Source organism: Macaca mulatta, chromosome 8 (assembly GCF_049350105.2).
Source record: "Macaca mulatta isolate MMU2019108-1 chromosome 8, T2T-MMU8v2.0, whole genome shotgun sequence".
Lineage (NCBI taxonomy): Eukaryota > Metazoa > Chordata > Mammalia > Primates > Cercopithecidae > Macaca > Macaca mulatta.
This window is the reverse complement of record NC_133413.1, coordinates 38,243,708-38,269,180: the sequence shown is the minus strand read 5'-3', so window position 1 is coordinate 38,269,180 and position 25,473 is coordinate 38,243,708. Positions and strand designations below refer to the sequence as shown.

Genomic DNA, 25,473 nt, shown 5'->3' with positions numbered 1-25,473 from the left:
TCTTCCTCATGAGTTCCCCACTGACTTGTATCTGTATGTGTGTGTGTGTATGTGTGTGTGTGTGTGTGTGTGTGTGTGTGTTTCCACCCCTTTCTCTGTGTGTAGGAAAAGAAATGGTTTTTTTTTTTTTTTTTTTTTTTTTGGAGATGAAGTCTAGCTCTGCCGCCAGACTGGAGTACAGTGATGCGATCTCGGCTCACTGCAACCTCCTCCTCCTAGGTTCAAGCAAATCTCCTACCTCAACCTCCAGAGTAGCTGGGATTACAGGCTTGCGTCGCCATGCCTAGCTAATTTTTGCATTTTTAATAGAGGTGGCATTTTACCATGTTGGCCAGGATGGTCTCGATCTCCTGACCTCTTGATCTGCCCACCTCAGCCTCCCAAAGTACTGGGATTACAGGTGTGAGCCACTATGCCTGGACAATGCTTAATATTTTTTGAGTTAATGGAAGAAAGTACAGAAAAAAGAAGGGGGAAAGAAAGAAAGCTGAATAAGATAATCTCAGATTGGAGGTGTGATAGAGGCTGCTAGTTGCTTACTCAATATCTATTCATTTTGAGCTATTAATGAGTCTACTTCTGAGATCTTTGCACCTAGGGTAATAACAAATGACAGCAAATGACAGAAATGTTGATTATGACTTCCAAAAAGGATCCTTAAAGAGCACTGATTCTTACAGGAGTACACTTTTTTTTTTTTTTTTTTGGTCTTTTCTCCTTTCTCCTTTTTGCCATGCAAGGGCAGGAGCTCCAGCAATCATAATGGGCTATGAGGTAACTTGAAGATTGTGGATTAGAAAGAGAGAAGGAGTGTTGGTTTCTAATGACTAAAGCTGCCATACACACCCAAGCTGGATACTTATCTATAAGACTTGTTTAAATGAAAGAGAAATAAACTTCTATTATATTAAATCAATGTTTTATTATATATAGTACAATACATTACAGTTCAAAATGATAAAAATTGATCTTAAAAATGATCTATAAGAGGTATTTGAAAGTCTTATTGGAACTTTATATCCATTGTTCACCCCATAAATGCTGGCAGGAAGTTTTTATTAAAGGAAAGAATGGATTTATACTCATTGTTCCTGGATCTAATTAATGAGCATCATCAAAAATATCAATTTCTTCTTCACTAGGACAGCATTTGGTTTCTAAGAATAGTGATCATACTCCTCACATCTCCAGCTTCTTCCTTCTTTTTTCCAATTAGACATTGTTTAAAATTCCCGTCTTAACTTAATCCCCAGATGATGACTAAAGGCAGGGATCCCTGTATGGTGTTTACCAACAGTTTTATCATAAGACTGTCACTGCTATCGATGCTGTGACCACAGGAATTTTAGTGGAATCTAACATTTGGTACTGCTACTTGCAGATGTGCTTCTGCTGCACAGGCGAGCCCAGTGGAACAGCTAAGGAAGGAAGATGGAGCCCCTCAGATGTTCCACTTTTCTGATGAACATCCTCATTAAGAATGCCTACACATATCAATTAAAGATTTCATATTCTGTTTTTAAGAGCCATATTATCTAATGAGAATGTAGCATGTGGTTAACAGTGCATTCCATAGCCAGGTGGCATAGGGTCAAAGCCTAGCTCTGCTTGTCACTTGGTCTTGCCATAAATCAGTATCCTCATCTGTAAGAAACCTTGAAAGTATCACCTCCATGCGATGATTGTAAGGATGAAACGTGCATGTAAATCCCTATATAGAGACTTACAATTGCTGGCACGTGTATCTCATCAAAGTTTCAGAAAATCAGAATAATTGCTACTCTATAAATATCTGCTATTTGTATTCCTACCTAGTAGTGGCATTGGGTAAGTTGACTACATTCATATTCTATGTTGTTCTGAGAATCCTAACAGGTTCTTAGATTCACTTTCTAAATCTGAGAATAACATAGATTTCCCTCTTCCTGGAATGGATGCCCCCTTTTCTTCTTGGTAAAGTCTTATGAATACTTTCTGATTCAACTCAAGCATCCCACATTTCTGGTTAAATGTCTTCTTCCCTGAAACAGCAAGCTTCTCAAGGGCAAAGATGGCATTCTATTCACATTTGACTTTCCTAATATATAATATAATATCTGGCCTCCTATAGGTGATTACTACATGTTTGTTGAATGATAATGAGTTATTGAACCATGAAAATAAGGGCTGTGAATAAACATAATTATTTCATTATATCTCCTCCTTCTTTGCTTTTTTAAAGAACAAGGCCTTATTAATTTTTGGGGCCTATGAAAAATTAATTTTAAACAGGTTAATCTTTAAAAAAGAAAAAAGTAACTTTTTTATTTTCAAAGTAACTATCACTACATACCAGACTCTGGGCTAAATGTTTTACACTATTTACATGGTTTCACTTAATTTTCACAAAAATCCTGTGAGACGGATATTATTAGTCCCATTTTACAAATGAAGAAATCGAGACTTTCAAGAATGTTAGCAACTTCCCTAAATTTACATAGCTAATAAGTGGCGGATTGGGTATTCAAACTCAGTTCTCTCTGATCCCAAGGCTGTACTTTAATCAGAATGCTCCACAAGGGCTTTTTGCAACTTAATGTGAATGTAGCAAATGACTGGGGATCTTGTTAAAATGCAGATTCTGATTTTGGTAGCTCTAAGCTGAGGCCAGAGATTCTACATTCCTAATTCACACTGAGAGGATGCTGTTGCTGTGTAGACCACCCGCTGAGGAGATGCAGTTGTTTAGATGTGCCTCTGCTGCTCCAATCTATGGATTCTGCTGGACTCAGTGTTTGGATTGGCTCCGGCTCAGCAGCAAGCACACGAGAGAGTTCCTTTCCTCGATGGCAGTGGTCTTGGCCGCAGTCTCTTCCCTTCTCCTCCTCACCATCGCCCTCTCTTTTTGACCAGTCTTGTTTTGGTGCTTCCTGCCTCTTGACCCCACTGCCCACTTTCTCATTCCTTACCCTGCCTTGACATCAGTGCTTTCTTTGTCTGGGACTCACAGTGCCATTGGAAACATTAACTGATAGATCTTCTTTAGCTTTTGGCGTTTTTTTGTTTTTTTTTTTTTCATATCTTCACGTCTCACTGTCATCCAGGCTGGAGTGCAGTAGTGCAATCACAGCTCACTGCAGCCTCCAACTCTTCCCACCTTAGCTTCCAGACCAGCTGGGACTCCAGGTGTCCACCATGATCCCTGGCTGATTTTTTTATTTCTTTCTTTTTTTTTTTTTTTTTTTGTAGAGATGTGATCTCACTAGCTTGCCGAGGCTGGTCTCAAACTCACAGCTTCAAGCAATCCTCCAGCCTTGGCCTCCCAACATGCTGGGGTTACAGGAGTAAGCCACCATGCCTTGGCCTCGCTCTTGGCTTTTCAATTTAGAGTTGCTAAGAAATATCTTCAGCAGCATGGCTGAATAATAAAACTAACATGGACTAAATAAACTAAATAAAAAATAGTAAAACGAACACGGACACTCTTTTATCTTGAAACACATAGTAATCCTGGATTTTTTTTTTGAAAAGCATCAGAAATATATACAGTCAAGTTTGAAAGATGGTAATCTAACTTTCTTTTACACAAAAAAAGAGAAAATTCATAAACAAGGCAGTTATCGTAAAAGCTGACTCAGTAGCAGTCCAGAGGGCAAAAGCAGCATGTAGGCCTGAGCCCTTTGAGAGGTTGTGATTTAACATCCATCCAGGAACTGTAGCTGTATCCTTGAAGACCGTATGATATGGAAAGCCGCAACTAAGAGCTATGCACCAAGTAAAGTCTCTGAAGGACTCTCTTTTTCAGGAAAAAAAAAATGAGTTTGAAATCTCCACTCACTGCCATGAACAGCAACAAGAAAATATAACATCTTCCAGGATCTTTCACAGAGAAAAATATTTTATTCAAATCAAATCCCAAAACTTTATCCTAGACAGATGTGAAACCTTTATTCATATCAACACATGCTCTAGGTATCCCAATTTGATAAATTAGCATATAAACTGAATTTTAAACAGTAAATTATCCAAGGCCCTCATTAGAAGCACATGCTGTACTGCTCTATTTGTAAATTTCCAGAGGACATCTTGCACAAATCTCCCCCAATCTCCACCACACATACACACACTCACATCCACAAACTCCGACTCATTATGAGATAAGCTCATGATAAGGCTTTGCAAATCTCACAACTTCACCATGAACAGCTGTGATTCTTGAATTCAGCTCACGTGTGCTATAAGTATCCCAAGACGGTAAATTGGCATATAAACTGAACTCAGGGTAGTAATCTCCCAGGACCCTAAGTAGAAACTCATGCATGCCTTGACACTCTATTTTGAAACTCTCAAAATCCACAGGGCACAAGTATCCCCTGTGTGTGCACATACATGCGCAAAGAAACAGACCAACAAAAGAGCTTGTACTGAAGATGAGCTCATAATAAGACATTCCAAATCTCAAGACTAATGTGAGACTTACGGTGAATGAACATAGGAACTGAGTAGCAATTTCTCCAATGATCCGCAGTAGCAGTTGATGCCATAACATTCAATTTGGAAATTTCCAAAACCCAAGGTCCACAGATCTCCCACAGAAAAATCATATTCCACTGAATATGAGCTCATTGTAAGATGTTTAGGCTTTTAAATTTATAAGCACTTTCCCTTGTATATGACTTGGACTTCAAGACCAGCCTGGGCAACATAGCGAAACCCTACCTCTACAAAAATAATGTGGCATGGTGGTGTGTGCCTGTGGTCCCAGTTACTCGGGAGGCTGAGGCAGCAGAATCGCTTGAACCCGGGCGGCGGAGGTTATAGTGAGCCGAGATCGCACCATTGCACTCCAGCCTGGCGACAAGAGCGAGACTCCGTCTCAATAAACAAACAAACAAATAAATAAATAAATAAAATCACAATAAAAAAGATACCATGAAAAATAGGAAGACATTTAAAAGAAACAAATCAAACTAATGACAAAAATAATGATAATAGTAATAACTCAATTAATTGGTTAAAAAGATTTAACAAAGACTTAGAAAGACAAAAACTTAGAAGAAAAAAGGTTGAAATTACTGAGTGTTCAGCCCAGAGGCAAAAATAAGTGAACACTATAAAAATGAGGTTAAGAGACCTAAAAGGTAGTATGAGAAGGTTGAACATATGCCTTATTAAGTTTAGAAATAAAGAAAAATGGAAATGAGAGAAGTGCAATATTTAAAGAGATAAAAGCTGAATTATTTTTCCAGAATGGAAGATGCATGGATTCTCAGATTGATGAAGCCCACCAAGCTCTGAGCTCCTAGACAAAAACGCTGTAGAACAACAAAGAAAAAGACAAAGTCATACAAGCATCCATAAGGGAAGGGCTGATTATCACAAAATAAACACAAGTTAGACTGTAAGAAGACCTCTCTGCAGCACAATAGAGAGGAGAAGATAACAAAACAATCACTTCACTATGTCGAATGAAATAATTGGGCCGGGCGCGGTGGCTCACGCCTGTAATCCCAGCACTTTGGGAGGCCGAGGCGGGCGGATCACAAGGTCAGGAGATCGAGACCACAGTGAAACCCCGTCTCTACTAAAAATACAAAAAATTAGCCGGGCGCGGTTGTGGGCGCCTGTAGTCCCAGCTACTCGGGAGGCTGAGGCAGGAGAATGGCGTGAACCCGGGAGGCGGAGCTTGCAGTGAGCCGAGATCGCGCCACTGCACTCCAGCCTGGGCGACAGAGCGAGACTCCGTCTCAAAAAAAAAAAAAAAAAAAAAAAAAGAAATAATTGTCCACCTAGACTTTTTCATCTAGCTCAAGTATCATTTAAAGGCAAAATTCGAAACTTTTTTTTTCCCAATAAAAGAAGGCGTAAGAGAATTGTTCTCTGTAGATTCTCTCTGAATGATCTCCTGCGGGTGGATCACAAGGTCAGGAGATCGAGGCCATCCTGGCTAACATGGTGAGACTTCGTCTCTACTAAAAGTACAAAAAAAATTAACCAGGCGTGGTAGGAGCCTGTAGTCCCAGCTACTCAGGAGGCTGAGGCAGGAGAATGGCATGAACCCGGGAGGCGGAGCTTTCAGTGAACTGAGATCGTGCCACTGCACTCCAGCCTGGGCCACAGAGTGAGACTCCATCTCAAAAAAAAAAAAAAAAGAATGTACTTCAGTAAGAAAATTAGATAAAAGCAATAATAAGTAAATAAACTGGTAAAACTGGTAAATGTAAGGATATAGGTAAACAATTGTTAATTGTAAAGAAAAGATAAAATAATATTTAAATTTTAACAATGAATGTGGAAAGTTAACTATAAGGAAATTCAAAATGCTGAATAATAATGGCATGTAATTTGACATGGCAGGGTTAAAATTTTTTTCTGATTTTCCTCAGTGGTTCTGGTAAAAATATAGAGATGTTGATTGGATTTACATACTGCTAAGTCAAATATACATGTTAAAGGTAAAAGAACAGAAAGGAAATTATTTCCAATGCAGAGGAAGGAAATACAGGTTTATTACTTTTCTTTATTTCACTTTTTTAAATTTTAATTTTAATTTAATGTTCCAGGGTACATGTGCAGGATGTGCAGGTTTGTTACATAGATAAACATGTGCCATGGTGGTTTGCTGCACCTATCAACCCATCACCTAGGTATTAATCCCCGCATGCCTTAGCTATTTTTCCTAATGCTCTCCCTCCCCCACCTTACCCCCTGGACAGGCCTCAGTGTGTGTTGTTCCCCTCCCTGTGTCCATGTGTTCATATTGCTCAGCTCCCACTTATAAGTGAGAAATGAGGTGGTATTACTTTTCCATGGATGCTGCAACTACTACAAACTGGATGGCTGAAAACAACAGAAATGTATTCTCTAACAGTCCTGGAGACAGATGCTCTGCATGCTTCCCTGGGCTGAGTCAGTTTCACAGACCACACTTCCTCTGCTGGCTCCAGGGGAGAATCTGCTCCTTGTCTCTTCCGGCTCTGGTGACTGCCGGCCTCTTCAGGCTCTGGTGACTGCCAGCCAGCATCCCTTGGTTTGCAGCAGCATCTTTCCAATTTCTGACTCCATTGTCACATCACTTTCTCTTCTGTGTGTGTCTGTCTAATTCACAAGCAGGCTTGTGGGGGAATTTAGGGTCTATCCAAATTATTCAGGGTCTCAAGATCCTCATCCTTATCTCTAAGATCCTTTACTTAATCACATCTTCAAAGACCCTTTTCCAAATAAAATATTATTTACAGGTCCTAGGGACTAGTACATGGATATATCTTTGTCCCACAATAACAGGAATAACAGAAACACAACCTATCAAAATAATAACAATAACCAAAACAAACTAAAAACCCAACAGAAAAAGGGGGTAATAAGAGCAATATGGCCAATTTTCTGTTCCCTTTGAATACAACTCTGAGCCTAGATTGGAGGAAGGAAGAACATTCAGTGAGGAGTCAGCCAACTATGGCCTGTGGCCAAAACCCAGCTTCCCACCTCTATTTATAAATAAAGTTTTATTGGGACACAGCCATGCTCATTCTTTACATATTTACATATTTTTATGGCTATTTTTGTGCTTCCACAGCAGAGTTCAGTAGTTGCAACAAAAACAGGGTATGACCTACAAAGCCCAAAGTATCTGCTCCTTTGCAGAAACGTTTGCCACACCTTGAATTAGATTATTGACTCCACATGGATATAAGGAGGAAGTAAATTTGATGGATTAATTTATTGCGCCTCTGTGTGGGTAGGTGTGATGCATATTTTGAATCAAAATCACCACTTTCAGTGGAACTCTCAGTTCTTTTTTTTTTTTTTTTTTTTTTTTTTTTGAGATGGAGTCTCGCTCTGTCTCCCAGGCTGGAGTGCAGTGGCGCAATCTCGGCTCACTACAACCTCCGCCTCCTGGGTTCAAGCGATTCTCCTGTCTCAGTCTCCTGAGCAGCTGGGATTACAGGCACCCGCCACCATACCCAGCTAATTTTTGTATTTTTAGTAGAGACAGGGTTCCACTGTGTTGGCCAGGCTGGTCTGGAACTCTTGACCTCGTGATCCGCCTGCCTCAGCCTCCCAAAGTGCTGGGATTACAAGCTTCAGCCACCACGCCTGGCCAGTTCTGTCCTTCATTTGTCAACTTGACAAATGAAGGAAAAATGCTTTGGTTTTCTGGATTTGGGAATTTGGATTCAGGATTTCCTTCAACTCTGCAGGATGTATATGAAGAAAGAGTTGCAGTTGGATGCTAAGGACATTGGACTGGAGGAATAAGGAGCAGTAATATTGCTGAAATTTTTATGAAAAGTGTAGGCAGCCTGTGTTTTACTCCTACTGGAAGGCACATTTTGGCCTCATTTTATTTTCACTTCTATTGTAAGCTGCCTCAAATCACTTCGATGGAAGTAGATGTGGTATAAATAAATAAGCATACGTGGACAGCACAAAAGAAAGAGAAAATGTGGAGCAGAAAAAAATAAATCTCATAAGTAGCTGTATTTTAAGTGGAAGGTCAGGCTTTGGATTAGGCAATGTTTATGAGATATTTATGGAATGCCTTAAAATGCCATGGAAATGTCAATGATGGTCACAGCTCTTGAAAACAATAATGTCAGAATGAGCTGATTTAGTTATTCTGCAGCTTGACTTTCACTGCTTTATACCTGATATGAATGCCTGTTCCTCCAGGCTCCATGTCGGGCTCACATAGCACAGCGCTCTCTGGCCCAGGGGGCCACTGGCAGCCTTCACTGATGCCAGCTCATTGGGAGGGATGCACTTACTTGGCCTCTCTGAATTCCCAGTAAGCATAACTAAGCATGACTAGGGAATTGGACTTTTTTCTCCTGCCTGTTATAGAAAAGTTGAGATAAAAATGTCTATTTAAAAAATAACTTTACATTATTTAAATTAGTACTTCACTGAGCTGTCATGAAAATAAACTGGAGGGATTATCACGCTCTCTGGGTTGAGACAGACTTTGTTCCTCATAAAAAGAGATGAAAGAGATTTGACCATACCACCTCTCATGCTGACATCAGTTCATTTTCTTTGGTCTTTCATTTCTCCTGCCTGTCTTGAAGATTCTCCGCAGAGCAAAGTCTCCCTAAACAGTGTCAGTAAGCAGCATATGGAAGTGAAGAGGATGATCAGGAAAGAGTCAACTCTGGGCTCCCCAAAGGACACCAGAAATCACTCTGATGAAGCAAGTCTAGGTTTGCTGGGCACATCACAGTAGAGAAAGATACAATGCTGGCAGGGCCTTAGTAGTAGCTCAGAAGGAGGATGTCAGGGGAAGATATTTAGAGGATTTTGAAGACTGGACTCAAGGAGTATAAGGCAGGTATTTCAAGGCTAGGAGCTGAGTAGATTTGGATGAATTATTTTTATGTAATACTTAAAGATGGGTGAGGGGATAGTCTTAAAGCCAATCTTGATATGGAAATTTTTTGTTTGATAAATGAGTTGTTTGCCCAGGGGAACAATTTATTTCTCCAGATAGGAGAGCTATTTACCTAGATTGAGGAAACTGTTCCCATATATTAATTTGCAAAAACTTCATGAAGCAAACAATGAAATTGTTTGTTGGTTTACAGCCTGATCTTTCTGGACAAGAGTGAAATCAGTTTGACACTGATGGTTTCTGTTTAGTTTTGTAGTTATGTGGATTCAGAGGGGTCTCCATTCTCAAAGGTTTTACCATAAAGCAAGACATAGACACAGGATAAGGTCATTCCTGTTCCTCCACTCTTGAGAGTTCAAACTTGTTCATCTCCAAATATATTCTCCTTAATGAAAATGTTTAAAACTTGCCATTACTTTGGAAACATTGTCAGCCCCTACTCTTGTCTGGTCACATTCAGGCGTATACTTAAGTTATTTTACTTTTTGCTCTTGTTCAGCCTTCAACAGATCTGAAGTTCTCTTAAGAGTTGACAATTGAAGTAAAAATACTTTGTTTCTTAGGAACTGGAAATAAGAACTCAGGATTTATTTTAACGCTGCACCCTGCTTTCTTCCATGAAAGATTTGTAGTTGGATACTAAGCACCCTGGATTTGAGGGAGAACGGGGAAGTAAAAGCTGGCAAAGTCATTCCTATCAGGCTGCTTCCTTTATGCAACCTCTCCAATAGGTACCCAGTTTTAAAAATGGGAGAACAAATCAGCTACATGAGCAGTTGAGCATGTTTTGAAACTTGTTACTGCTCATGGAGGCCAGATGTTTCATGTGACTTTGTCTTGCCCCCTGTAAGAACTGACTCATCTCTGCAATGCAGGGATTGAACTTTATACATTATCGAGTCCATTTAGAAACAAAACCCTTAACCAGACCAGAATGATTATGCTGCCACTCCCCAGAAACTTCTGGCCATAAAATTAGACTTCTTGATATCAGTAACAGTCAAAATCAGGCCTGAGTTTGCCATGATTAACCTGTCCCGTCATTAGAAATGGATGGTACTCTGTCTTTAACCCATGCTGCTGGAGACCACTGATTTTTGTTGTTGTTCTTTACATGCTGCCATAGATCCTAAATTATTTTCTTTACTTCATCAGCCTACAGTGAAGTCCTACGGTGGCTCTTGGGCCTGGGTCCATAATAATTGGGGCAGGGCTATAATGACCTTCCCCAAGCTGTGAGGAAGACTGCCATGTCCCCACGTCCTACCTGTGCATTGACCTGAGACTGTCTTAATGTTTGAAGTCAAATCATTCCATCTGAACGGAATGAGAAGCTGACCGGAGAGCTACCCTGCTGCTTTCCATTCCCCCAATCTATTTGAACCTTATTCTCCAACTCATTCAGCTTCCTATCTTGATTCTAATCTTTGATGAATCTGTTTAGGTTTGTGACCCCTATTCCTTCCTTCCTTCCTTCCTTCCTTCCTTCCTTCCTTCCTTCCTTCCTTCCTTCCTTCCTTCCTTCCTTCTTTCCTCCCTCCCTCCCTTCCCTCCCTCCTTCCCTTCTTTCTCTCTCTCTTTTCTCCTTCCCCCTCCCCTCCTCTCCCTTTCCTTTCCTTTCCTCTCCTTTCTCTTTCTTTCTCTCTTTCTTTCTTTCTTTGTTCTTCCTTGCTTGCTTGCTTTCTTCCTTCCTTCCTTGCTTGCTTCCTTTGTCTCCTTCCTTCCTTCTTCTTTCTTTCTTTTTTCTTTTTTTCTTTTCTTTCTTCCTTCCTTCCCTTCCTCCTTCCCTTTTTTCTCTCTTTCTCTCTCTCTTTTCTTCCCCTTCCCTTCCCTTCCCTTCCTTTCCTTTCCTTTATCCTTCTCCTTCTTTCTTTCTCTTCCTAACTGCCTTCCTGCCTTTCTGCCTTCCTGCCTTCCTTCTTTTCTTTCAGATTTCACAATGCCAACAATAGCAATGACCTGGTACATGTACAGAAATCACTTCTAGCAACTGTCCCAAAGATCTGTGTCCCATAATGATGGAAAGAAGATTGCCTGTGTCTACATCATGCCCGAGTGTTTCAGCTTCCACCCTTACAGGCTTAAATTACCCAGCTTCATGGCGAGAAATCCAAAATCCACCAAGTAGGTCTACGTAGACCTAGTTAACATGGAAGTCTGAAGAGAAGAGATTACAATCTGAGTTTTAAGTTTCTCACCTAAACCTTTCTCCTTCAGTGAACATTTTTTAGGCAGACTCACTCAGCACCTCCTATCATTTCCTGGGGTGCTAAGTTCTGGCACCTGCCCTTTCACTATAGAAGCTAAGGCAGTAATTGCAGGTTCGATAGCCAGATGCTCTCTCTCAATGCCCCCTTACCTAAGACATGGCTCACTGGACTTTTATTTGGGACTGTGATTTCTCAGCAGCAAGACACAAGCTGCAGAGCTTGTTTCAGCTAGTAGGGGAAATTATGGAGCCGTTCCTGCTACGAGCACCATCTAGAGTTGCCTTGTTTCTGTGACTCAGGCTTGATTCTGCCACCCCCTTTCAACCTCATGAATTTCCCATGTCTTTCCTATAGATTCCCTTTTTTGTTTGTTTGTTTGTTTGTTTATCTTAGCCAGAGCCTGTCTCTATTGCCCGCAAGTAAGGTACCATCCCATCTTTCGTTGCTTTCAAGAGGCTGTGTGTTACAAAGCTGTGTTTTGGTGCAGCCAGTTGAGGTTGACTTCTTAATGACGGCCAGGCTAGCCCATGCCCTGTTCTGCCTAATTGTACTAGAAAACACATATCCTGTCGGTCACAGTCAGCTCCCAAAACAAGCTGTATAGCAAAGGACATTCTTACAGAAAAAATATTTTCTCTAAAATTGTATACCGAATCTGGCTCGCTTCGGAGCTAAGAGACAACTACCTCCTCCACTGATCTGATAAGCCAAGTCTGTGATGAGACCATTTCAGATAGCGATGGTCTGATAGCAGTGTCTTGCTATCAATTTTGGCTTAAAGTTGGCAGTCCAGAAACAGCTCCTTTCTGAAGTTTAATTTTTATCTTCCTGGCTCTGCATGTGAGAGAGAGAAAGAGAAAGAGAGGGAGCAAGGAAGAAAGAGAGAGAGGCCCTAAATGGAAGCACAGAGCTCAGTTGAACAAACCAGCAGTTCTTGTTCAGTTCATTACATCCTTTCCCAAGGGAATGCAGCTTTGTTTTACACTTATTTGCTTCCAACCTGGTTTTAAATCTGCAGCCTTTCTTATCTAGTCATTCTTTCATAGTAATAATCAAATGGCAATCCGCATGGCACCAAGGTTAAGATTTCCCAAGCATCTTGCATTGGACAGTTTTCCTTGCGAAGGGCAATGGCCTTTGTGGCTAGGACAAGTCCTTGTGTGTCCACCAGCCCACCTACTAGATTTTTAGTCAGTCGAAGTCCTGTTAATGTGAACAGAAGATGGTTTTTGAAAGAGAAATCAAAGGCCAATGGTGACTTTTAACAGGTTTCGATATGCCCTTTGTCGTAACAATGGCAACAATAAAACAGTAGATGTGAGCTAATGATTAATCAATAATATTTTCTTTTCTTTTTCTTTCTTTTTTTTTTTTTTTGAGGCAGTGTCTCACTCTGTCACTCAGGCTGGAGTGCAATGGCATGATCTTGGCTCACTGCAACCTCCACCTCCTGGGTTCAAGCAATTCTCCTGCCTCAGCCTCCCCAGTAGCTGGGATTACAGGTATGCCCCACCACCCTCAGCTAATTTTTTTGTATTTTTAGTAGTGATGGGGTTTCACCATATTGGTCAGGCTGGTCTCGAACTCCTGATCTCTGGTGATCCACCAACCTCGGCCTCCCAAAGTGCTGGGATTACAGGCATGAGCCACCATACCCGGCCTCATCAATAATATTTTCATGAAGCCTTCCAGCACATGCTGTAAACATGGACATCAATATGTAAAATAAACATAATTATTCACCTATGTCTCACAACATCTTTGTGAGATAGGCACTTATATTATTAATATATATTATATTACTAATCCCAATTAATAATTAAATCTGCTGTTCCAACAGGGTAAGTGATTTGCTTCAGTTACAAATTAGTATATCATGGAGGTACATCTCTAGAACTTGCTAACTAAAGGATGTCTGTAAACCAGCAGCATCATTATCAGCTGGGAACTGGAAGAAATGCAGACTCTTGGGCCCTTAGCCTAAGCTGCCGAATCAGACTCTGTATTGTAACAAGGCCCCAGGTAATATTTTGCACAGCAAGGTTTACAGAGCACTAGATGGTCTGTGTTACAGTGTTATGGAAGCTTTAGTATTTTTTGTCACTAGCAGCCTCCTTGTCCCTCAAAGTATCTCGCCAGGATTTTTTTTTTTTTTCCACTCTGTTACTCAGGCTGTAGTGTAGTGGCATGATCTCAGGTCACTGCAACCTCTGCCTCCCGGGTTCAAGCGATTCTCCTGCCTCAGCCTCTGGAGTGGCTGGGACTACAGGCGTGCACCCCCACACCCAGCTAATTTTTGTATTTTCAGTAGAGACAGGGTTTCACCATGTTGGTGAACTCCTGACCTCAAGTGATCCACCCACCTCAGCCTCCCAAAGTGCTGGGATTACAGGGATGAGTCACTGTGCCCAGCCCTCACCAGGATCATTTTCTAGAAATCTGGCTAATAAAGTGAGAAATCACAAAGTTTGGGGCTGCAGTTTATTCTTCACTTTTTTTTTTTAAAAGTCCAAGATGTTATTTTGTCCTTTTCCAATATTATCATTAATAAAAACAAAAGTAAGCTTAGCTACAAAAGGACAGAATGAAAGAAAAAAAAGGCATACTCAGTAGATTATTTCCTCCCCCGCCCCCACCTTTTTTTGGATTTGAAGAGCTGCCCCAAAATGCACACACCATTATGACAAATTATGAGGAGGCTGAGGAGAGCTACAAATTGAGTTATTTTGCAGTCTGTTGTTAATGTCATCTACCAGGTAGAGAGACATGATTTTTCTTCATTTGTCTCAGGGCTGTAGTACACTCAGTCTGTTGTAAAATGTTCACAATGAAACCAGTATGGCTTAAGGATGTGCAAAGTGATATCTCTCACTAGGAGATCCAGGCTAGCAGTAGTAGATGGTAATTAGTCCAGGCTCCTACAAAGATGTAAAGGAGCAAAGACCGTTGGCCTGGAACCTGGAGGCTGAACTGACAATGTGTCAATTGTTCTTGCTCTGATCACACATAAGGTTTGGAACTAATTCATGATCTGATTGCTGAAGCTCAGAATGCTGCAATGGTTTTAAAGATTGACAACCTACCTATTCCCACCCAAACTAACCAATATCTGCCTACTAAGTCTTTTGGAATGTCCAAATTTTACTTGATTTCTAAATATTTCATTATTCCAATAACTTCTTCTTGCCTGATACACATTTTTATTTAAATTATGGTGTTTTTTTTTTTTGTAAAATAAACCTTCTCTTTTTTATTATTTATTCACTTTTATTTCAATAGCTTAAATAGCTGTAGGAGTACAAGTGACTTTTGGTTACACAGATGAATTGCATAGTGAAGTCCAGGCTTTTAGTGTACCTGTCACCCAAATACTGTACATTACCCCTCCCCACTTCTGAATCTCCAGGGTCCATTATGCCAGTCCCTATGGCTCTGTGTACCCACAGCTTAGTTCCCACTTGTAAGTGAGAACATGCAGTAGTTTGTTTTTCATTCCTGAGTTACTTCCCTTTGAATAATGGCCTCCAGTTCTTCAGATATTATTACATCCAAAGAATGTAATAATGTGCAAAAGACGTTATTACATTCTTTCTCATTTTTAATGTTAAATTTAAAGGAGTTTTACTGGTGGTGGTGTTTTTCTTTCTTTTATTTTTATTGTTTATCTGTTTATTTTTCTCAGAGTTAAAAGCTGTTGTATTCAAATAATATATAAAGGAACGGAGTGCTGAAAAACTAGGTCAAGAGCACACGTTTCTTAAGTAGACATCTGAAAACCTTCTTCCCAAATGGAAATAAAACCTAATTAATGAATACAGAAATTTTCAAGTTTATGGTCAAGTTTATTCATTTAAGTTTATTTAATATGATATATTAAATCGAGATGCTGTGGAGGACACATAGAATTTGAACATTATCTCCACTGAAAATATGGACCTAACAACCTAGAGTCCAGAAGGAAGAAAGACTTCATCCCTGGATGGGGTGATGAAGTCAAATGCGCACCTTCAAATTGGGGGAGAGCTCATCTTTACAGACTTGCTTTCCCTTGTCTATTTCTCAGTGCTGCGTTGTCGTGATGGGGTATTATTCTATCCAGCTGTATTTACTGATGCCTCTAACGTGCCAGAGACTCTGGGAGCCACTTGGTAAAGAGAAAACAAGGCAGTCAAGTTTTCTGCTCTCTTGGTTCTTACATTCCAGTGACTATTGGTTATTATGGTGACAGAAAAGGGACGTGACCTGGGAGAGCCATGATGTTGTAAGATGGAAGGGGTTATGGGTTATACTAATTTTTGTGAACATATTCATGGGACATGGACTTGAGCAATCAGCTTTCCTACTCTCAAGGTGCCAGGATACATCACAATGCCATAAGCTTTAGAAGATGCTGAAAGACAGAGAGTCTCTGCTTCACTTTTCCCCCATACAGATCACATGAATGTCACAACTACTGAAGGGACCTCGGGCCCAGAAACAGGTTTCATCTAATTATTAAAACCAAAGGTCTTGGCCAGGCACAGTTGTTCATGCCTGTAATCCCAGCACTTTGGGAGGCCAAGGCGGCAGATCACTTGAGGTGAGAAGTTCAAGACCAGCTTGGCCAACGTGGTGAAACCCTATCTCTACTAAAAATACAAGAAGTAGCCAGGAGTGGTGATGGGTGCCTGTAATCTCATCTACTTGGGAGGCTGAGGCAGGAGAATCGCTTGAACCAGGGAGGCGGAGGTTGCAGTGAGCCAGGATGAAGCCATTGCACTCCAGCCTGGGAGACAAGAGCAAAACTCCATCTCAAAAAATAAGAAGAAGAAGAAGAAATAAAAAATAAAACCAAAGGTCTTGAAAACAAAACATAAAGGAGCACTGAATTACCCCACTCCTAGAGCTCATGTTTTCCCCACCTAATTGATACTCCTTGGGTATCCACTTTTAGTGGAGTGGATTCTCACATCTACGCTGCCTTCCATGGAATAAACTGTATCATCAGGTAACTGCAATGGCTGTTATCTGTCAGCAGATACTACCTACCATTAAAGCTCAAGGAATGTTAATGAAAAATATTCCAGCATGCTTTGTAGAATTCACAAACCATTTGAGTAATACTCACTGCAAAACTGAATGTAAAGGTTTGCCTAATCACAAAAAAATTTACCTCTCATTTCTTCTCCACACCCTCCCTTCACAGATACCCAGCGCCTATCCAACTTGCAGCAAGAAAGGCTACATTCAATTACTTAATAAAGAATTCAGACACATTTTACCAGAGGTTATTCTGCAAGGCTCTTTTGTGTTTTGTCTTCCCACATTCTGAAAAGAGTGTATGTTGAAGGTTGTCGACCATTCTCCCTGAGCCGGCAGCTTTGTATGGACTCAGAAGCCTCGCTGTACTCTCTGACGCAGCTGCGGGGAAGCTGAAACAGTGCTCTTCGATAAATAGGCTTTGTCTGTCTGTGCTGGCAGCAACTGCTCCAGAAAGTGTACACAGGCAATATGCTCCGGTGTATTCTCCATAGGCACTTAACGCTCCTGCACACAGCTTCCAAATCTGTCATCTTTCCATTCTCTTCTCGCCAGATTCCTATTCTCCCTGGCCAGGAACATAAAACAATAAGTTTATTTTCCAGTTTCTGAGCTGCTATGCTCATCCTAGCTTTGTGAATGTTCATTTTCCAGAGGGGAGGATACTATGGGACTAATTCCCCATGGCTCAAGAAATGAAATGCATCTCAATGTCTACAAATGCATATGCTAGTCAATGGTTCTAAGTGCAAAGATGAAAGATCTTCAGTAAAACCTTGATATGGTTTGGATGTTTGTCTCCTTCAAATTTTATGTTGAAATGTGGTTCCCAGTGTTGGAGGTGGGACCTGGTGGGAGGTGATCAGATTATGGGGTTGGATCCCTCATGAATGGTTTAGCACGATCCCCTTGGTGATAAGTGAGTTTTCAGTTAGTTCACCTGGGATCTGGTTGTTTAAAAGTCTAGAACCTCATTCCCTCACCCTCTTCCTCCCACTTTCACTGTGTGATGTGTCTACTCCTGCTTCACCTTCCACCATAATTGTGAGCTTCCTAAGGCCCACAACAAAAGCAGATTCTTGCACTACACTTCCACGAGCCAATGAAATCTCTTTTCTTTATACATTAACCGGTCTCTGATATTTCTTTATAGTAATACAAACAGACTAATACAGACCTACAATCTATCATCAATAAATTGTAGCCTCTGAGGTCTTTCTGAGCTCTTGGTCATCTTAGTTTCTACCCACTGTGACTGTCCTCAGATTGATCTGAACAATCATTTTATTGAGAAGCTCAGATGGCATGAGATTAGGTGGCCTGCCTTGGACACAGTTAGTATCCAAGCTAGGATAAGAGCACACGTGTCTGGCTCTCTATTTGACTGACTTGATTTGAGTTTCTAAGGCTTCACAGAGGAGAATTTTGAGCTAAGTCTTAGGGCAAATATCTATGTGGTAGAAAAAATAAAATCTGAGAAAAAGTAAAACCACGTGTGTGGAGGCAGGCATGCGCTAAAAGATGGTGCCCTAAAACTTCAGCAATTATCTTCCAAGTAACTTAATTTTAGTCTTTGTAACAGCATCGAAAACACTACATGACCCTCCAAGATTCTTATTTCTCCTTAACCAAAACACTCAGAGGAGGCCAGAGTTTTGTTTTTTCTTCTGCTTTTTTTTAATAGAAATAACATTTCCATAATATAAAACATACCACTTTAGCCATTTTAAAGTATATAATTGTATTAGTTGGGTTTCTCCAGAACGACAGACCCAATAAGATAGATAGGTAGATAGATAGAGAGAGAGAGAGAGAGAGAGAGAGAGAGAGAGAGAGATGAGAGGGGATTTATGAGGGGAATTGCCTCAGGTGATTACGGAAACAGAGCGGTCCCATGACAGACAGTCTGCAAGCTGGAAACCCAGGAATGCTCACTCTGTCCAAGTCTGAAAGTCTTAGGATCAAGGAAGCTGATGATGTATTAATAACTCTCAATCCAATGCAGATGGCCTGAGAATTCAGGGAGCCACTGATGCATTCTGGAGTCTGAAGGCCAGAGAACCTGGAGTTCTAACATCCAGGGGCAGGAGAAGAAAGATGTTCCAACTACAGGAGAGTGAATTCATGTTTCTTCTGCCGTTTTGTTCTGTTCAGGCCCCTACTCAATTGGACAGTGCCTGCCCACAGTGAGGGTGGATCTTCACTCAGTCCACAGACTCTCACACCAATCTCCTCTGGAAACACCCTCACAGACACATGTAGAAGTAATGCCTCACCAGCTCTCCAGAGCTCTCCAGGTAACCCTTAATCCAGTCAAGTTGACTTCTAAAATTAACCATCACGATAATTCAGTGGCTTTTAGTACATTCACAGGATTGTGAAGCCATCATGACTACCTCATTCCAGAACATTCCAATCACCTCCCAAAAGAAACTCTACCTATTAATGGGCACTCCCCATTATCTCTCCCTCCAAGCCCTGGCAACCATATATCTACTTTCTGTGTCTATTGATTTTCCTATTCTGAATGTTTTATATGAATGGGATTATATAGTATGTGACATTTTATGTCTGGTTTCTCTCAATGTTTCAAGGTTCATGCATGTTGGAGCATATATCAGTACTTCATTATCTTAATAGTTCATTATAGGTCAATATAGGTACATATTACATATTGTTTATTCATTCTCTTCATGGACATGGGTCACTTCTATTTTGGGGACTATTCTGAATATTGCTGTTATGAATATTAATATACAGTATCTGTCTGAATCCCTGTTTTAAATTCTTTTGGATATATACCTGAGAGTGGAATTGCTGGATCATATGATAATTCTATGTTTAACATTTTGGGAGACCAACAAACTGCTTTCTACAGCTGTACCATTTTACATTCCTACCAGCAATGTGCAGAGATTCTAATTTTGTCACAATATTTCCAACATGTATTATTATTAACATTATTATTGCTATTCTAATGGATGTGAACTTGTATTTCATTATGGTTTGAATTTTCCTAATGATTAGTGATGCTGAATATCCTTTCATGTGTTTATTGACCATTTGTACATCTTCTTTAGAGAGATGTCTATTCAAGTTCTTTGTGTATTTTTTAACTGGGTTGTCTTTTTGTTGTAAGAGTTTTAAAAATTCCTTAATATTCTGCATAATAAACCCTTATTAAATGTATGATTTGCAAATCTATTTTCCATTTCTATGGGTTGTTATTTCATTTTCTTGATAATGCCTTTTAATGCACAAAATGTTTTCATTTTAATGAAGCCCACTTTTTTTTTTTATCATGTGTTTTTGTTGTCATATTGCTTAATCTAAGATCATGAGAATTTATCCATTTCCTCCTAAGAGTTGTATAGTTTTGGCTTGATATGGTTTGGCTCTGTTTCCCCACCCAAATCTTACCTTGAATTGTAATCCCATAATCCCCACATGTCATGGGAGAGACCCCATGAGAGGTAATTGAATCATGGGAGTGATTACCCCCATTGGGAGCAATTACCTCCATGCTGTTCTCATGATAGTGAGTTAGTTCTCATGAGATCTAATGGTTTTATAAGGGGCTTCTCACACTTTGCTTGGCACTTCTCCTTCATGCCGCCATGTGAAGGAGAACGTGTCTGCTTCCCCTTCTGCCATGATTGTAAGTTTCCTGAGGTCTCCCCAGCTCTGGAGAACTGTGAGTCAATTAAACCTTTTTTCTTTATAAATTACCCAGGCTCAGGTATTTCTTGATAGCAGCATAAGAATGGACTAATACATGGCTCTTACATCTAGGAGTTTGAATCATTTTTAGTTCAATTTTGTATATGTTGTAAGATAGAGTTCAATTTCATTGTTTGCCTGTGAATATCCAGTTGCCTCAGAAACACTTGTTGAAGACATCATTCTTACCACATCTAATGGTCATGACATCTTTAGCAAAAATTAATTTACTATAGCCATATTTGTTTATTTCTGGACTCTCAATTATTATTCACTGATCAAAATGTGTCTCCTTATGCTAGAACTACAATGTTTTGATAATTGTAGCTTTCAGTAAGTTTTGTAATCAGGAAATATGAGTTCTCCAACTTTCTTATTTTTTAAGAATGTTTTGACTATTTCGGGTCCCTTGAAATTCCATATGAATTTTAGGATCATTGTCCTAATTTATGCAAAAAAAGATCTGTTGAAATTTTGATAGAGATTACATTGAATCTGTAGATTAATTTGAGGGAGTATTGCTATCTTATCAGTATTGTTTTCCTACCCTTGAATACAGGATCTCTTTCCATTTACTTAGTTCTTTAATTTCTTTCAACAGTGTTTTGTGTGTTTCAAAAATGACTTGTGGTACACAAGTCTTACCCTTCTTTGGATACATTTATTCCTAAGTGCTTTATTTTTTGTGGAGTGGAATTTTTGCTTTATTTTGGTAAATGGAATTTTTTTCTTAATTTTCTTCCAGATGGGTCATTCCTATTGGATAGAAATACAGCTTATTTTGGCATATTAATCTTGTATCCTACAACTCTGCTAAACCCATTTATTAGCTCTAATAATTTTGTGAGTGGAAGGGTTTCCTTAAGATTTTCTACATATAAGATGATGCCATCTACAAATATAAGTCATTTACTTCTTCCTTTCAAATCTGCATACATTTATTTCTTCTTGTCTAATTATCCCGGCTAGAACTTCTAGTACAATGTAGATAGGTGATGGCAAGAGTGAGCATCCTTGTTTTATTTCTGATCCAGGAAGAATGTTTTCAGTCTTTCACCATTAAGTATGATTTTAAATCTCTGGATTTTTTACAGATGCCCTTTATTGTACTGGGAAATTTTCTGTGTCGGGGATTGCCAAGACCACTGGCAGGCTCAGTGAGAAGGACTCAAAGACTCATAAGCTGTTACATTCAGAGCTATGATTTATTAAAGCCAAAGGATGCAGATTAAAACTAATTAAAGAAAAAATGCATGGGAAACGTCCAGAAGAAACCAGATGCAAGCTTCCAGTTGTCTTTTCCTAGTAGTATCATATGAACATGTTTAATTCTCCCAGCAATAATTTATGCCAGCATGTGCAGAGTGTCACCAACAAGGGAAGCTCAACCAAGCCTTGCTGCCTAAGATTTCTAATGAAGTGTCACTCTTGTTGGCATGTAGCAACTGCACAACAAAATCTCAGCTACTCAAGTTCCAGCCCCTCAAAGAAGAAGAGAAATTTGCCGTAAATCACATTTGTTAACATAAACTATCTCATCAAACTGGTACTGCATGGCCCAAGGCCACAGACATACAGAAACAGGTGTTCAATATGAAGCACATTTGTTAGCCAAGGGCCAGTCCTGAAGACAGCTTCTTCTTGGGAATGTGCAGTATTTGGCTAAGTTTATCATTTCCCACACAGTCCCTCTCACTCTGGCTCTTGGCATGGGTTCTCTTACAGTAAAATGATCAGATTTGGGGAGCATCTGCATTTGATAGAGCATTTGTATGCCTGATATAGCAATTGCATCAGCATGAATATGCCTAACATTTGAAGGAGTCAGTTTGGAGTAGAGACAGACTTAAGGAAAAATCCGTTCTCTAAAGGATTACATACGTTTTCTTATTTTCATACTAATTTGATTATGCACTGTTCTCTTGATATACCATTATTGTGCCCTGTGATAAGCTTGTGCAGAACGATTTATTAAATAAATTACTTTTGCACCAACTTCTATTTGTAATAGAATACAAATTAGTTGATGGTAGTTAAATCCCATTCTTTCTTGGGTCATTCACTTTCCATTGTATTACATCCTGAGGAGGCTTTACTTCAGTCTCTCCACGTATTTGATTATCTGGTATTATCGTATGACTTATGTACACATGGTAGGTGAATCTAACCCAAAATGCCAGTGTTGCACGATATCACAATATAGTTACAGCACAATTCAGTTTTAATACAGAACAGATCAGTACAGTTTTAACACAGAATAAGTCAGTAAAAATTACAGAGATATTTCCCTTAACAGAATCAGACCTTGGTCATATGCCAGATATCATGATGGATAATTGTTACTGCAATTAGCCCACAATTCAATTATTTCTGGGTTCCAAGACAGTTAGGGATAAAGCCAATCACTTTGTCTCAGTTAACAGAGTTGTGCCACGACTGGTATCAATTGTACGCTATTGTGTAATGGGGCCCACTTGCCTCCTATGAGGAGGAAAATAGTGTTATTAAGAATTGTTATTTTTCTTGGTAACTGTACTACAGAATATATTTTATTCTGATGTATTATTGGAGTGAGTACAATCAGAGTGCATCAGTGCAAATTGCAAGTGCCCTTAGAGGTTTCCCATGAATACAGAGGTCCATGAGATTCCCATAGATGTGCCCTTTGTAGCCAGAAAGGGGAGCCGTTGCACTATGACTATTTTGTCTTCCACCTTTATTAACATAGTCAAGAGGTCCTGCTGGGTCAGCGTACTATCCCTTTCCCAACACTGGGTCCTAACTTTATCCACCATTATCTGTGGAGCCTGCATGACCCACTTCACTAAATCCCCATCTTCTTTTCATGCTTATCCCAATCCTTTGCTTATTCCAATCCTTTGCTTTTAATCAGCCTAATCTAGTTAAGAACTCTTCCTCTAAATGCCACTCCTCATTAAAAGCAAATTCAGCTTGGTGGGGTGCAGTGGCTCATGCCTGTAATCGCAGCACTTTGGGAGGCCGAGGCAGGCAGATTACTTGAGGTCAGGAGTTCAAGACCGGCCTGACCAACATGGTGAAACCCCAGCTCTGCTAAAAATACCAAAAAATTAGCCAGGCATGGTGGCACATGCCTGTAGTCCCAGCTACTCGGGGGGCTGAGGCATGAGAATTGTTTGAACCTAGGAGCCAGAGGTTGCAGCAGTGAGCCGAGATCGCACCACTGCACTCCAGCCTGGGCAACAGAGTGAGACTGTCTCAAAAAAAAAAAAAAAAAAGCAAATTCAGCTTATCCCATGATGCTTAGTCTGCCACTTAGCTCTCCTAAAGCCCCTTTTCTGTTAATTAATCCATTATGAATGTTGTTGACATTGTGTACTAGTGGTCTCAATACAGTTAGAATACATGTTCTGGACCAAAAAAAGTTGGGTCTTCCTTATTAGTATCAGTCTCTCTCTCTCTCTCTCTCTCTCTCTCTCCCTCTCTCTCTCTCTCTCTCTCTTTTTTCTCTACACTCACATAGAGAAAAGACCCTTTGAGACTATGGTGAGAAAATGATCATCTGCAAGCCAAGGAGAAAGGCCTTACCGGAAACCAATACTGCTAGCACCTTGATCTTGGAGTTTCAGCCTCCAGACTGTGATAAAATAAACATCTGTAGTTTTAGCCATCCAGTCTGTGTATGTTGATATGGTCGCCCAAACAGACTAATACAATTCGCATCTATTACTAAGTATGCAAAGCCCAGTCGAGATCAAATGTCTATCCACTGTCAGGACCCATCTATAGTTTCCCAGGGTTACTGGTAGTGATCCAGTGATTTCTATGTGCTGAATATATGCAGGGCCTTTCCCCTGGAGGTCTGTCTCATAGCCATCTACAATTTCTATCTCTTAGGATGGTACTTTGCTTTTAGAAGACATGAGAGGAATATATCGATAATCACTCATCTCAGCATTACTGCAGAAACCTCATGTACACTCATTTCCGGATCTAGGTGGCCACCTAAAGGGAATGCACCAGGATATCCTGGTTCTAACTGGTTCTAGTGCCTTTTCAATTAAGAAGATTATTTTGATAGAGCATTTGATAGAGCATTTATATGCCTGATTAGCAATTGCATCAGCATGAATATGTCTAACATTTGAAGGAGTAAGTTTGGAGTAGAGACAGACTTAAGGAAAGATTATTTTGATGAGTATCTATATGTTCTACTTTAATGTATCCCTTAAATTCCCATAGAGTGATTTATATCAGGACCGTGCTCTATTCAGGTGTCCCTTTAATAACTCAGTTTTCCATTTTGCTTTTGCCTGCCCATATGGCCAGGTCATTGGCCATCACTCATGAATCAATATACACCCAAACGTTAGAACTTTCAGTGTTGTTAAATTCCGCCATCACTGCAAGGAAAACAGCATGCAATTTAGCCAGAGATGGCTTGTTCTTACCTTCTTCAATCAGAGTTTTCCATCAGTTAGTTGTAATGTGATGGTCTTCCAAACAGGATGCTGTCCATCCACCTTGGAAATGCAATTCATAAACCAAACAACTTCTTGTTGGTCAATGAAGAGTTATTAATAGGATACTGCCCATGTGATCATAAAATCTGGAAGCTCCTCAAGTGGTTACAAAGTCAGTCCAAAAGGAAAAGGTATTCATCATGTATACTATGAATATTATCTTGCATTCTTCCAGTACCGTCTTCCTGTATAAACCATTTTCATTTTATTATGGAACTCTTCTTGGCACTGTTCTCCTTGTTAGAGTGTTTCTCTGACATTATGAGTATTTTAGGTTTCAAGAATATTATATGGCCTTCAGTCATATGGGAAGTTTAAATTAAGGCCCAATAATAAGCCAATAATTATTTTTCAGATGATATGTACCATACCACCGTGTGTGAAAATATTACTCCAAAATCCCAGTGGTCACTGTTGGACAGCACTCGTGGGCTTTTGTCTAAACTTTAATTGCCATAAGTACGAGTTACAGATACTTCCAAAATAATTTGAGTCTAGATCATAAAGGCCCAGAAGAATGGATTGAGCCACCACTTTTTGCAATTTTGATATAGCCTGCTATATCTAGGTTGTCTAATTTGTTGGAACACAAGTTATCATAATTTTTTTTAAATCATTTTTTTAAGGGTTAATAGCAATAGTTCTACTTTTCATC

General features: G+C 39.9%; 1 protein-coding gene across 6 annotated transcripts in view; it reads left to right on the top strand.

Moving 5' to 3' along the window:
• LOC144330602 (uncharacterized) overlaps positions 1-22,267 on the top strand; it is a 159,998-nt gene extending 137,731 nt beyond the window's left edge. For all 6 annotated transcript variants that reach the window (XR_013396880.1, XR_013396881.1, XM_077942811.1 and 3 more), the window contains 2 exons: positions 18,751-18,893; positions 21,411-22,267. Coding sequence is in view for 4 of the 6 variants with exons in the window: in XM_077942811.1 (XP_077798937.1) it covers positions 18,751-18,893; positions 21,411-21,520 (253 nt within the window). In the remaining 2 variants the exon portion in view is untranslated. The remainder of the gene's footprint in view (positions 1-18,750; positions 18,894-21,410) is intronic.
• The last annotated feature ends 3,206 nt before the right edge of the window (positions 22,268-25,473 follow it).